This window comes from Emiliania huxleyi (genome assembly GCF_000372725.1).
Source record: "Emiliania huxleyi CCMP1516 unplaced genomic scaffold EMIHUscaffold_39, whole genome shotgun sequence".
NCBI lineage: Eukaryota > Haptophyta > Isochrysidales > Noelaerhabdaceae > Emiliania > Emiliania huxleyi.
In genome coordinates this window covers 224,405-237,104 of record NW_005199045.1, presented here as the reverse complement: position 1 = coordinate 237,104, position 12,700 = coordinate 224,405, and the positions used below count along the sequence as shown (strand labels likewise).

General features: G+C 65.4%; 2 protein-coding genes across 2 annotated transcripts in view; both read left to right on the top strand.

The window, feature by feature from the left end:
- The window catches only part of EMIHUDRAFT_464075 (hypothetical protein), a gene marked incomplete at its 5' end in the record, with an annotated part of 4,041 nt that extends 2,840 nt beyond the window's left edge, over positions 1–1,201 (top strand). The window contains 2 exons of the mRNA XM_005771162.1: positions 328–482; positions 560–1,201. Of these exons, the coding sequence (XP_005771219.1) occupies positions 328–482; positions 560–991 (587 nt within the window). The 3' untranslated portion in view covers positions 992–1,201. The remainder of the gene's footprint in view (positions 1–327; positions 483–559) is intronic.
- A 4,134-nt stretch (positions 1,202–5,335) lies between these two features.
- On the top strand, positions 5,336–7,682 carry EMIHUDRAFT_209369 (hypothetical protein; the record flags this gene model as incomplete). The annotated part of the gene is made up of 5 exons (XM_005771161.1): positions 5,336–5,874; positions 5,929–6,133; positions 6,845–6,913; positions 7,406–7,546; positions 7,659–7,682. 5 exons carry the CDS (start codon positions 5,336–5,338, stop codon positions 7,680–7,682), a joined length of 978 nt encoding a protein of 325 aa, XP_005771218.1.
- Positions 7,683–12,700: the final 5,018 nt, after the last annotated feature.

Genomic DNA, 12,700 nt, shown 5'->3' with positions numbered 1-12,700 from the left:
CGCGCGCATGGGACATGTGCGCGTGCCTCTCTTCCTCTTCCTTCCCTTACCCATTTCCATTTCTCTCTCCTCTCTCCTCTCGTAGGCTCCAACTCACTCACCAGCCAACCCGTCCGCCCACCCGGTCAGGTTTGCCGCCTTTAATTAACCATTAATTAACCATTAATTAACCATTAATTAACCATTAATTAACCATTAATTAATCCCGCTCGTCAGGTTTGCCGCGTTTCGCGCGGGATCGCGCGCCTCGGACGGCGCCTGCACTTAGTACCATACCTCCATAGTACCAAACCCGGTGTGGGTTCAGTCCCGGTGGTGGTGCGGTAGGCGCGTACACCTCCCTCGACGACGTGTACGCACAGCCGTCGAGGCGGCGGGACGACATGCCCACCTTTTGGCTCGCCGAGACGCTAAAGTACCTCTTTCTCAACTTTGCCCCTCCGACCCTCCTCCCGCTAGACGGGTGGGTCTTCAACACGGAGGCAACGTCGCCAAGGGCTCGGCTTGCCCTTTGGGGCCAGAGACCCCCCACCCACCCCCCCGACCCGAACCCACACAGGCGCACCCGCTGCGCATCTTCCCGCGCGGCGCCGAGGCGGCGGGCGCCGCCGCCGCCGCCGCCGCCGCCGCCGCCGAGCAAGCCAAAGTCGCGTCGCTCGTCGCGCAGCTGCAGGGGCAGGAGCAGGCGGCGCTCGAGCAGATGAGGGCGCGCGCGGCGCAGAGGCAAGCCCGGCTCGCCCCGAAAAGCGCCCGCCGCTACGTCGGCCGCAGCCAGAGCCCCTTCTCCAGCCGCTGGGCAAAGCGCGCCGGCAGCCGGGCCCCGGAGCGGAGAGCCTCGCTGCGCGAAGAGCGGAAGGGGCGGATGCTGGAGATCGAGGAGAAGCTGAGGCGCGTGCACGGCGCCACCCGGGACAGCTCTGAGCACGTGCTCAAGGCGCCTTCTCGCGCAGGGGCGCGGCTGCGCCAGTCGCCCAGCCAGACCTCCACGTGAGAGTTGTGGCGTGGACTGCGGCGTGTCTCCGCGAGTTGTTGACGACGGGGGCGAGGATGGAGCTGCATATTGCCCATTGTGTACTCACACCACTACACTGTGGGGTGTGCCCGAGCATGATGTATGTGCGCGTCTGTGTGTGTGTGGGACAGACGTTGTTCTCCTATGCGCGGGGCTTCCCGCGGGGACCGAAGACGTAACAGCAGCAGCAGCAGCAGCAGCAGCAGCAGCCGCTTTCGTGAAACGCCGCGCTGTACTTTTTAAATACTTTTTCTCGCGATGTCCAAACCGCCGCGCCGCCGCTCGCGCCGCCTCGCCACCGCCGCCACCGCCGCTCCCTCGCCGAGCACGCCGCCGCCCGCCCGCCTCCTCGACCTCCCCACCGACCTACTTGTGCGCGTCGTCTCTCGCTGCGACCCCGTCGACATCGCTCGCGCCGCGGCCGTCTCGCTCCTCTTCCACGCCTCGCTTGCGCTGGAGGGCATCCGCTTGTGGGCGCGAGAGCGCGGCATCGAGCTGCCGGCGCAGTCGGAGGGCGAGGGCTGCGCCGTGCGGTGGCTGTGCTTCGCCGCATTGCTGTGCGAGTCCAACCCGCCGGCGAGGGCGGCGGCAGGCGGTCGGCACAGCCTCTTCATCGACGGGGAGGGGCGGCTCTCGTCGTGCGGCTGTGCGCCGTCCTACTCTCCAGCCCTGCTCGGCCACGGCGAGGGCGTGACGCGGCTCAACACGCCGACCCGCCTCCCCTCGATGGGTGAGCGCGCCGTGAATGTGTCGGCTGGCGCCGCGCACAGCCTCGCTCTCACTGCCGGCGGTGCTGTCTGGAGCTGGGGCAGTGGCTACTGTGGCCAGCTGGGCCACGGCGACGCGCAGCAGCAGCTGCAACCGACGAAGATCGAGGCCTTTGCTGGGTGGCGCGTCGTCGCCGTCTCGACGGGACGCGACCACAACCTCGCCCTCACCGCCGATGGCGCCGTCTGGAGCTGGGGCAGTGGAGCCTCTGGCCAGCTGGGCCACGACGACCAGCAGACCCAGCCGCTACCGAAGAAGATCGAGGCCTTTGCTGACCAGCGCGTCGTCGCTATGTCGGCTGGCGATAGCCACAGCTTCGCCATCACCGCCGACGGAGCTGTCTGGAGCTGGGGCGAGGGAGAGCATAGCTGCCTGGGCCACGGAGAGGACCTGTCGAACCAGCTGCTGCCCAAGAAGGTCGAGGCCTTGGCTGGCCAGCGCGTTCTCGCTGTGTCGGCTGGAGAGGACCACAGTCTCGCCATCACCGCCGACGGCAGTGTCTGGAGCTGGGGCCGCGGAGACCTTGGCCGGTTGGGCCACGGCGACGAGCAGAGGCAGCCGCTGCCCAAGAAGATCGAGGCGCTGGCTGGGCGGCGCGTCGTCGCTGTGTCGGCTGGATACAGCCACAGCCTCGCCGTCGCCGCCGACGGCGCCGTCTGGAGCTGGGGCTTTGGAGCCTATGGCCAGCTGGGCCACGGCGACCAGCAGAACCAGCCGCTGCCTAAGAAGGTCGAGGCCTTGGCTGGCCAGCGCGTCGTCGCTGTGTCGGCTGGACGCTTCCACAGCCTCGCCCTCGCCGCCGACGGCAGCGTCTGGAGCTGGGGCTTTGGAGCCTATGGCCAGCTGGGCCACGGCGACCAGCAGAACCAGCCGCTGCCTAAGAAGGTCGAGGCGTTGGCTGGCCAGCGCGTCGTCGCTACGTCGTTGGGAGGCGACCTCAACCTCTCCCTCACCGCTGACGGCGCCGTCTTCACCTGGGGCAAGGCTGAATATGGCCGCCTAGGCCACGGAGAGGACGAGTCGAACCAGCTGCTGCCAAAGAAGATCGAGGTGTGGGCGCACGGGCTGGAGAGTGCTTGACACTTGAGTCGAGCCAGGCGAGAATTATAGTCTGATGCTATGCCGCTGTCGTGGGACGGAGCTCCGTTGGACGTTTTCAAGATTAGCGTGTCAGAGTGAAATGGAACTAGCCTGTGGTCTTTTGCAGTGTGCGTGAACTGGGCTGGCAGCTTGGTAAAACCCTCCCGGGTGCAGCGTAACAGCGAGACCGCCGGTCTGACAGTTATCCGTACCTAGGATTTCTTTTCCATTGTAAGGAATCCTTGTAGGAATTCTAGTCCCACTACTGTTGCTCCCAGCGCCCTCCCCCGCGCTTCCTGCGGCCCTAGCCGATGGTACTAGCATGGGAGGTCATCTGGCTACCGCGAGAGCGACCCAACTCGTCGACCCATCGTCCGATGATGGTGCCGCAAAGTCAGCCTTCGGAGGCTATCGTGGGGTCGAGCCGGCAGTAGCCGTGACATGTCACATGTGGTTCCACCACCCCTCGTAGTCTTTGCCTCTGACCGCCACCGTTCCCAGGCTGCCTAATGGGATGGAAAGGAAGGCTCGACGAGCGTATAGAAGCGTGCTCGACCTCGTCGTGGCAACCTGCACGGCAGCGCTGGCAGGCGCGATGAGCGTCGTGCCACCTGACCCGAGACGGGTCGCAGGCGTCGTACCGAGCGTGTCGAGACCGTGTCCTGATGTGATCTGCACGGATGAGTCACGTCGGCGTCAAAGGAGCGACGTGCGACCTGTCAGAGCTTGCTCTCCGATCTCAGCGGCGTCGAGTCGTCTCCGGCGGCGACAATTCGGTACCTCCCCAGGACGCGCAGAGGCAGCTGCGAGTGCGACCCCGCCGAGTGGACGGTTGCACACCGCGCCACCTGCTGTGTGCAACCGTCTACTCGGCGGGGTGACAGCTGCCTCTGGAAGGCACCGAGAGGTACGAAATGGCGCAAATGGTCAAAATCAAGGTTTTGTAACGCGAGCTGTGCCACAGTGAAATGGAACTAGCCACACCAACCAACCAACTGTCCGGGCCCGAGTGCGCGAAGTGCGGGACCAGCCAACCACCCCCCCCCCCCCGGGGGGGGGCCTCTGTGAAAGCACGAAGATATCTCTCGGAAGTGTCGCGCCAGCGCGAGTGGCTCGGAGCTAAAAGGCCGGGCGCCCACGATGCCCGTGCTTTGCGATCGTACTTCGTGGCGGGGTGCACAAGCTGCAGGCGGCCTTTGCGACGGCGGAGCTGGCGCGAAAGGCGAAGCTCGAGAAGATGCAGGCGGCGTGGTGCGCGCGCGAGGCCGACATCGACGCACGCCTCAAGGACGCAAACGACGTGCTCGCACGCACGCTGCCGGCGGACCGCGAGGCGGCGCAGATGTCGGTGGACGTGATCAAGGAGGAGCGGCGCAATTTCTATACGGCGCAAAGGAAGGAGAAGGTGCAGCTCGAGGAGGCGCGGCGGACCGCGAAAAGCGCAAGCACGACGCCGAGGTGGAGGAGCAGCGTGTCCACAATCGAGACATCAAGGGCAAGGTGCGCAAGAAGTTTTTGCGGCTATTGCTCCAAACTTCGGGAGAGAAGGGCTACATATTATGACTGCATCCATGCGCCTGGTGCATGAGGGCTGTGGGTCGGGACATTTCACAGTCGATGGCGCCGATAATGACCTCCGGAAAGCCCTCACAATCGCCTCGGATGGGGTCCACCGGGGACATTCTCGAGCCCTCTGCGTGCCATCACGAGCCGGTGTGAGCTTGAAGACCCAAGATAAGTGCGGTTCGGGACAGCTCGGGCTTGCTACTGATGGGCCTGGGCCAGGAGAGCGACAGAGAAGGCGAGCTCGTGAGCTGAGAGGCTGGAGAGTCCGCGTGTGACCTTGTCGCGATAAAAGTGCTTCGTGGCGAAGTGCTACACAGCGAGTTAGGAGTGAGCGTCTTAGTGGCGAGGCGCGGGACCGTCTGTGGCGAAGTGGGTCGCATTCTTCCGATTTCCTCAACTCCGGGGTTTTTCTCTGATTTGCCGTCTCCTAGAGGTCGTCTCCCCACTAATGTACGTTGCGTACTTTTAGCTTACTGGCTGGGAGAAAGAGCAGGCGCACATCGCTTCCAGGGAGGGGGGCGCGCTTCTGCTCACACCACGTGCTAGGGGGGGGGTCCGACCCCCCCAGAGGCTTCACCACATGCTAGGGGGGGGGTCCCGACCCCCCCAGAGGCTTCACCACATGCTGGGGGGGGTGGGGCGTGAGCAGAAGCGCGCCCCCCTCCGTGGAAGCGATGTGCGCCTGCTCAAAAGGGAGAGGGGGTTGTGTGTTCTCTAGGCCCCTAAGGGCCCTACGCGCGGCGTGAGAGCTCGGAAGCGAGCTCGACGTCCCCGGTGTGCAAGCCGTTTTGTGAGGAAAAGACGCAGGCCTGACGTGCGGCCGATTGTAATCGAAGATTTGTACGCCGCGCCGATTTTTCAGCGATTTTTGCACGGCGTTTGTGCTCGCCTCGAGCTTTGAGGTAGGTCATGGCGAATGTCGTGCCGCCTGGGGTACTGGTCGCGCCTGGGGCGACACTCGCGCCTGCGGCAGAGCACCTCATCTACCTCGGCCGCGTGCGGCCTTGCAGGGCCATCGAGTACGAGGATCCCGCCACGCCGCACTTGGCAAAGCTTCGCATCGAGCTCCCGCCTCAGGACCAGTGGGCGCCGGGTTGCAAGTTCAAGTTCCACGTTCCGTGCGCCTGCAAAAAGCACACGTCCAAGTTTTTGAAGCAGCGACCGGGCCCCATAGCGATCGTCGTCTGGGACACGAATGTGTGCCCTCTGCTATGCTGTCTCGACGGTCGCTGTGCCAAATGCTCGCTCCGACGCTGGTACCTGGCAGTGGACCTAGCGGTGGCCTACAAGCGGTGCCGCGCCCGGCTCCTCTGCTGGCTCGAGAGGGCGCAGATCAGGATGCATGCCTACGGTCCGGACGGCGTCGCGAGACGGCGTGACCAAGCTGCGTTCGAGGCTGACTTTGCGGCACTGCTCCTCCACGACCCCCCTCGCCGCATCGTCCGCCGGTACGTCCTCCGCGGCGCCGATAGATGCGCGGCTTCTCGCCCCCCGCCTTCCAGGCCTGCGATAGCCGCGGCTTCTCGCCCCGCGCCCCGCTCCTCCTTGCCGAACCACGCCACCGTCAATGAGCTGGCGCGGCTGCTCGACTTGCCTCCCGGCGCGGCGGGCGAGCCGCGTTTCGTCGTCATGCAGGCCAACGCGATGCTCGAGATCGACCCGTCGGGCACCCTCAAGGAGCAGGCGGAGCGGGCGTTGGCGGTGCTGGTGGGTCCATCGTCGTCAGCGCCATCCGCCCTCTCCTCGTCGAGCTCCGCCCCCTCTGTTTCGGGGCGGGGGCGGGGGCGGGGGCGGGGGCGGGGGCGGGGCCTTGTGGGCAGGGGTTCACCTTTCCCCTCCGCCCACGCCTCCGCCTTCCGCGCCGCCGCCTCCCGCCCCGCAGCCAACAGCGCCGCCGCCGTCCTCCGCGCCTCCCTCCACGCCGCCCTCGACGCCGCCCTCGACGCCGCCCTCGCCGCCGCCCACGCCGCCTCCAGCGCCGCCGCGCCCAGCTCTGCTCCCTCCTCGGCGCCCCCCTCCTCGTCTCCCTCTTCCGCGCCGGGCTCTGCCCCGAGCTCCACTGCCTCCGCCGCTCCCTCCGCCGCGCCCTCTGCCGCTTCCGCCGCCGCCTTCGCCGCCGCGGGCGCCACCCCCGTCGACTTCGCCGCCATGGCCGCAGCCCACGCCGCCGCCTTCGCTCCCGCCGCCCAGCCCGCCTCCTCCCTCCCCCGCACCACCCTCCCCGTCGCCTCCGTCGCCGCCGTCGCCGTCGCCGCCGCCCTCGCCTCCACCGCCCTCGCCGCTCCCCCCCCCGCCGCCCCCGTCGCCCCCCCCGTCGCCGCCGCCCCCGTCGCCGCCGCCCCCCTCGCCGCCCCTCCCCTCGCCGCCGCCGCACTCGCCGCCGCCGCACTCGCCGCTTCCCCTTCGCCTCCCTCTGAGGCAGCAGCTGCGATGGCTGACTTCGACGCCGGCCTCCCCCTCGAGGACAACGCATCCTCCTCCTCCTCCGTCGAATCCGCCCCCGTCGCCGCCGCCCCGGTCGCCGCCCCCGCCTTGGCCGCCGCCCCCCTCGCCGCTCCCTGGCGGTGGCCTCCGTAACGCCCCCCCCGCCGCCGCCGCCGCCTTCGCCGCCCCTGCCTTCGCCGCCGCCCCCCTCGCCGCCGCCCCCCTCGCCGCTCCCTGGCGGTGGCCTCCGTATGCCCCCCCCGCCGCCGCCGCCGCCGCCGCCGCCGCCGCCGCCGCCGCCGCCGCCCGAACCGAGCCTGCCCCCTCCTCTTGCTCGATGAGCGAGGTGGGAGCCTGGCTGCCAGCGCTCTCGGCGCCACTTCCCCCGTATCCGGACCCCCCCTAGAGGTGTGCCGCGCCGCCGCCCTCATTTCGACCCAACTCAAACCACCAAGTAAACAAACCCACCCACCACCGCCCTCCTTCACGGCCGCCGTCCTCCTTACCACTCCCCTCTCCCCAACACTGCCAGGCCGAGCTCGGAGCGTCGCCGAGGCGGTGCACATGAAGCTACACGCCTTCAAGCTGCTCCAAAGCTGCTGGTCAGCTGGGGTGCTGCCCGCCACAGAGGCCGCGTTGCGCTTGCGAGGCGCCGGTCTAGCAGATGGCACTAGCCTGTACGTAAGTCTGATGTCTGTACGTTCGACGAATCACGAATGCGTAAGAGAGTATAGGGTGAGTCTGTACGGCTTCAACCTTTATGTGTACTGCAGTCGCGCTCCCAATACATGCATCACTTTTGTGACAGGTCTCAGACTTTGACGGTTTTTGAGGTTTGAGCGGCCATATCTCGGTAACTATTGATGGTCCACCGCGCACCGGAGAACTCATCGGCGATAGGGGGTAGACAGCGTCCTAATCTAAAATCTGAGGATTCAGGATTGAGGGCTTGCTTCAGTAAGGCCAAAGTGAGTTTATGGATGTGTGAAAACGGTGCGGGACACGAGGAGTCACGCGGACCGACTCGTTGGTGACTCTGCTGCACGGCGTTTCAGAATTTTTCTCAGCGTGAGCGAGACGTGGAAGAGTGCCACCGTCGGGTAGGACGGGTCGGCCCGGAGTATCAGAGTAGCCGTCGTGGTCGCGGCGAACAGCGCCGGCCACTCCGGCGCCGCGTCGGCAACGTGGGAGCATGTCCACCGCCACTTCGCGGTCGCAGCGCTGTTGTCGCCAGAAACGCCGCTCAAAGTCTGAGACCTGTCACAAAAGTGATGCACGTATTGGGAGCGCGACTGACTGTCGGGCAGCGAGAACAAAAACTTCACTCATCACTGCATGTCTCGCTTGGGCTAGTTCCATCTCTGAGCCCTGGCTGTCAGGCTGTCAGGTGCTGTCAGGTGATCTGTCGGGCTGTCGGGCAGCTGTCAGGCACTGTCAAGTGCCTCTGTCAGACCAGCTGTCGGGTGCTGTCAGTGCTGTCGGGTGCTGTCGGGTGCGTGTCTGACATCAGAGGGGCTCTGTAGCTGTCGGGTGCTGTCAGAGCTGTCGGGTGTTGCTGTCAGACGCTGTCGGAGCTGTCAGAGCTGTCAGGCTGCTGCTGCTGTCAGACGTTGGGCTGTTGCTGTCAGGTGCTGTCAGGTGGTGCTGTCGGGGTGCTGTCAGGCTCTGACACACACCAGCCACACTTATGACACTATCAAGAGGAGACCAGCAGGACTCTACTGCACACAGCACACATACTCTAGTCTCTACTCTGCCTCCGGTCCCACCAAGCACCATCTTCTTCATGGTGGACGTCACCATCTTCTTGTCTGCCGCACTGAGAGAATAGCAGAGAGGCAGGCTGGAGTGCTTCTTCAGGTACACCTTGCTGATGATCTGGTAGTTGCTGGTCCAGCGGAAGGCCTCCCCATCGTTGTCGCTCGTCAGCTTGTAGTACTTGCACGCTCTGTTCTGGTAGCGCGGGCCGTCTCTGGGGGGGTCCCGTCACCCTTCACCTCACGGTACCACCGAAGGATAAAGAGGCCCTTGGGGTCGTTGATGAAGACCCCGGTGCTGCGCTGACTCATCGAGAGCTGGCGCAGGTACTCTGCGCTCGAGCTGCCAGTGGCGCGGCGCGCGTCTACCGTGCCGTCGGCGAGACGGCCACCTGTCGGGTGCTGGGGAGCGCAGCTGGCGGCGCAGGCGCAGGCGGCGGCGGCGGCACAAACGGCGGCGGCCACCCCCACCCAGACGCTGTAGGCATATGACTGTAGGGCCCCAGAAGGCTAGCTGGTAGCTTCTCATTTGTAGTAGCACAGCCGCGGGTCCGCAGAGGTGGGGCGGGAGGGTTGAGAGAGAGACCCTAGGAGAGACCCATGAACATCCCATGACTACATGTCTTTGCATGTAATAGTTTTGTTATACCCTCATGGGGCACAAGAAAGAGGCTGCACGGCCTGTGTATGGTCTGTGCTGCTGTCGGGCTGGTCGGGCTGTCGGGCTGTCAGCGCTGCTGTCAGGCCACTGTGTGCTGTCGGGCTGTCGGGCAGCTGTCAGGCTGTCACGTTAGGGCCTGACAGCGACAGAGCCCCTCTGATGTCAGACTCTGCTGTCAGGCTGTCAGATACGTGCTGTCAGGCTGTCAGAGAAGTGCTGTCAACGCTGTCAGGCTGTCGGGCACTGTCAGGCGCTGTCCGGGGTTTGCTGTCAGGCTGTCAGACCAGGGCTCAGTTCCATCTGCGAGGCGTGGCCGCGCATGCGGCCCGATGGGGAGGAGCGGGGCGGACTACGGGGATCGGCATCTTACACGGCCCTTCCTTGCAGCGAGCCCACTCCAACCCACCCGCGCTAGGTCTCGGGGGACGCAGGGGTCAGCCCCGCGCGACCTCGGGAACTAGCCGGGGCAGTCGGAGAAGGGGCAACTCCGTGCACTGACGGTCGGCCGTCAGAAACCACGCCTGCGTGGATCGCGTCACACCAATCCTCGCTACCCAACGCGGCCAAAGGATATCCACCTCGAGAACCTCGAGAGAGAGTTCCATTTCACTGTGGCACAGCTCGCGTTACAAAACCTTGATTTGACCATTTGCGCAGAAAGGTACATCTCGGTGCCTTCCACCTTTGGGTATGTACCTTTGTCGCGCGCCGGAGACGACTCGACGCCGCTGAGATCGGAGATCAAGCTCTGACAGGTCGCACGTCGCTCCTTTGACGCCGACGTGACTCACCCGTGCAGATCACATCATGACACGGTCTCGACGCGCTCGGTACGACGCCTGCGACCCGTCTTGGGTCAGGTGGCACGACGCTCATCGCGCCTGCCAGCGCTGACGTGCAGGTTGCCACGACGAGGTCGAGCACGCTTCTATACGCTCGCCCAGCCTTCCTTTCCATCCCATTAGGCAGCCTGGGAACGGTGGCGGTCAGAGGCAAAGCCTGCGAGGGGTGGTGGAACCACATGTCACGGCTACCGCCGGCTCGACCCCACGATAGCCTCCGGAGGCTGACTTTGAGGCACAATCATCGGACGACGTCGGCGAGTTGAGTCGCGCTCGCGGTAGCCAGATGACCTCTCATACTAGTATCATCGGCCATGGCCGCAGGAAGCGCGGGGGATTCCGCTGGGAGCAACACGGAGCTCCGTTGGACGCGTTTTCAAGATTAGCGTGTCAGACAGGAGACAAGTGTCAGAGTGAATTGGAACTAGCCTTGCGTCCCGGTCGGGACCGGCGCGCCCCACGCGCCCACACCCGCATCCCGAAGAGAGCGCGAGAACGCGAAGACTCACATATGTTAGATCCAAAGAACTACGTCTCGTATGCAGAGTCCGACACCAACTCTGTAAAGACCCTGCGTACCGTACAGAAATCAGAATATACAGCGATACATCGCGCTATCTATAGACTATCATGAAGCGCTCATAAAACACCTTCCCCACAGCGCGGGGTCGACATGCGCACCACAACGCTTCCCCGCCACGGCGCGTTCCACGCACGCGCCTAGTCCACGAGCACGGGCGAGCTCGAGGATGGCGGCGGCGCTGCCGGCGCTGCCGCGTGCGCCGTCGCGGGCCTCGGGTCCTCCCTCGACCAGTCCGGCCTAAAAGAACCGGCGCTCGGCTGAATCTCGAATCAATCTCGGCTAGACCTCGAGTCTGCGAACGCAGATCTCGCGTGACCCTCGGCTAGATCTCGGCTAGATCTCGCCTCGGGTCTTCGATGACCTCGACGACGGTCTGGCCGCGCACGCGCACGATGGCGATCTGCGCGAGGGCGGCTCGCAGGGCGCCGAGGTGGGCCGCGCGCGACGCGCTGCGCAGCGCCTCGGTCGCCGCCTCCTGTCTTCGGGTCGCCAGACACTCTCCCGCGACGCGCGCGCCGCCGCACTGCACCTGGGAAGGCTCCGAGGGCCCTGTAGGCGAGGGGAGCTCCCGAAAGGAGAGGGAGGGTGCCGACGGGGGCGGGGCGCGTCCTCGTGCCCGTATACGGCGCGGCCATATCTCGGATAGATCTCGCGAGAGCCACGGGACGCCTCCTCGTGGCCGCCATCTCGCCTAGATCCGCACCTCCACGCTCGCCGCATACGCCGCGGCCCAGCCGGCGCCGTCCGGCCGCAGGTACTCCTTCTCGACGCGGAGGATGGAGCTCGACCAGCCGGCGAAGCCCACAAAGTGGTTCATCAGCCGGACGGCGTGCAGCGCCGGCGTCGGCGCCGCCGCAGCGGACGCGTTCGCCAGCTCGTGCCTCCGCACCTCAAGTCGGCAGTGGTCGAGCACGCAGCCGTGCAGCGTGCGCAGGCACGCGTCGCAGTCGAGCCGGCTGTAGAACTGCACGTTGGCCCACCTGCGTCCGTCCGCCTGGTGCATGAACGCGCTGCTCACCGGCCCACACTGCGCCGCGAGCGCCTCGACTCTGTGCGAGGACGTGTTGGCGGAGAGGCCCGAGATCTGCACAAGGTTGGTGCTGGCCTCGGGCCGGCGGTACAGCAGGACAACCTCGGAGTCTGTGCCCGTAGGCTGGGCAGCCGCCATGTGTTTATGGGGTACTCCCATAGGCAAGAGGAGGTCTGGAGAGGCCCACAGCGGTCAGGAGAGGCCCCAAGAGGGTGCTAGTGAGAGTCAGCACAGCGAGCGCGTCTTGGCGGCCACAAGTCCGCGCACAAAATGACAACAAACACACATAGACACACACACAAAATGATTTTTCGACAACCGCAGCGAAACGTGCCCGTTCAGCTCGCCGCTCCCTCGCCCACTCGCGCCCGACTTTCTACCTCCTCGTGATCCAACCCGCCACCCCCCTCGCCTCGTCACCCTCCCGCCGCCTCTTGGCGGCATTCGGGTGATTACATCACTACCAGTGTCCCCCCCCCCCCCGGGGGGGGTCTGCTCTGGGAGTGACTTCGAGAAGTCACTTAAGTGACTTCTCGAAGTCACTCGCCCCGCGGCCCGCGCGCGCACACAGTACGTGCTCTCGCGGCCGGCCCGTGCACCGTGCGAGCCCCGCGGACTCGGCCCCAGTCGGACCGCAATGGGAGAGGCTCCTAGAGCAGCCTGGGCGGGGTTCAAACGGCTTTGGAGCACTTGGGGCAGTTGGATGTTTTCTCCTTCCCCGTTGGCCTTTATACGCTTTTCTCGCCGAGTACTATCTAAGCCCATACCCCCCTCTGGACGCGTCCACCCTCCGTCCAACATTCGCCTCCCTACTAATACATATATATTCTTTTTGCGTATTCTTTCCGTATTCTGTCATGAAAAGGATGCTGTACCGTCGGGGGTAATCGACTGGGGACTGCATCAACGCGCATTGCTATGTCTATTCAGGGCCAGTTCGTCGTTTGTTGAGACGCGGCCGGTGAGCATCCCGTGGA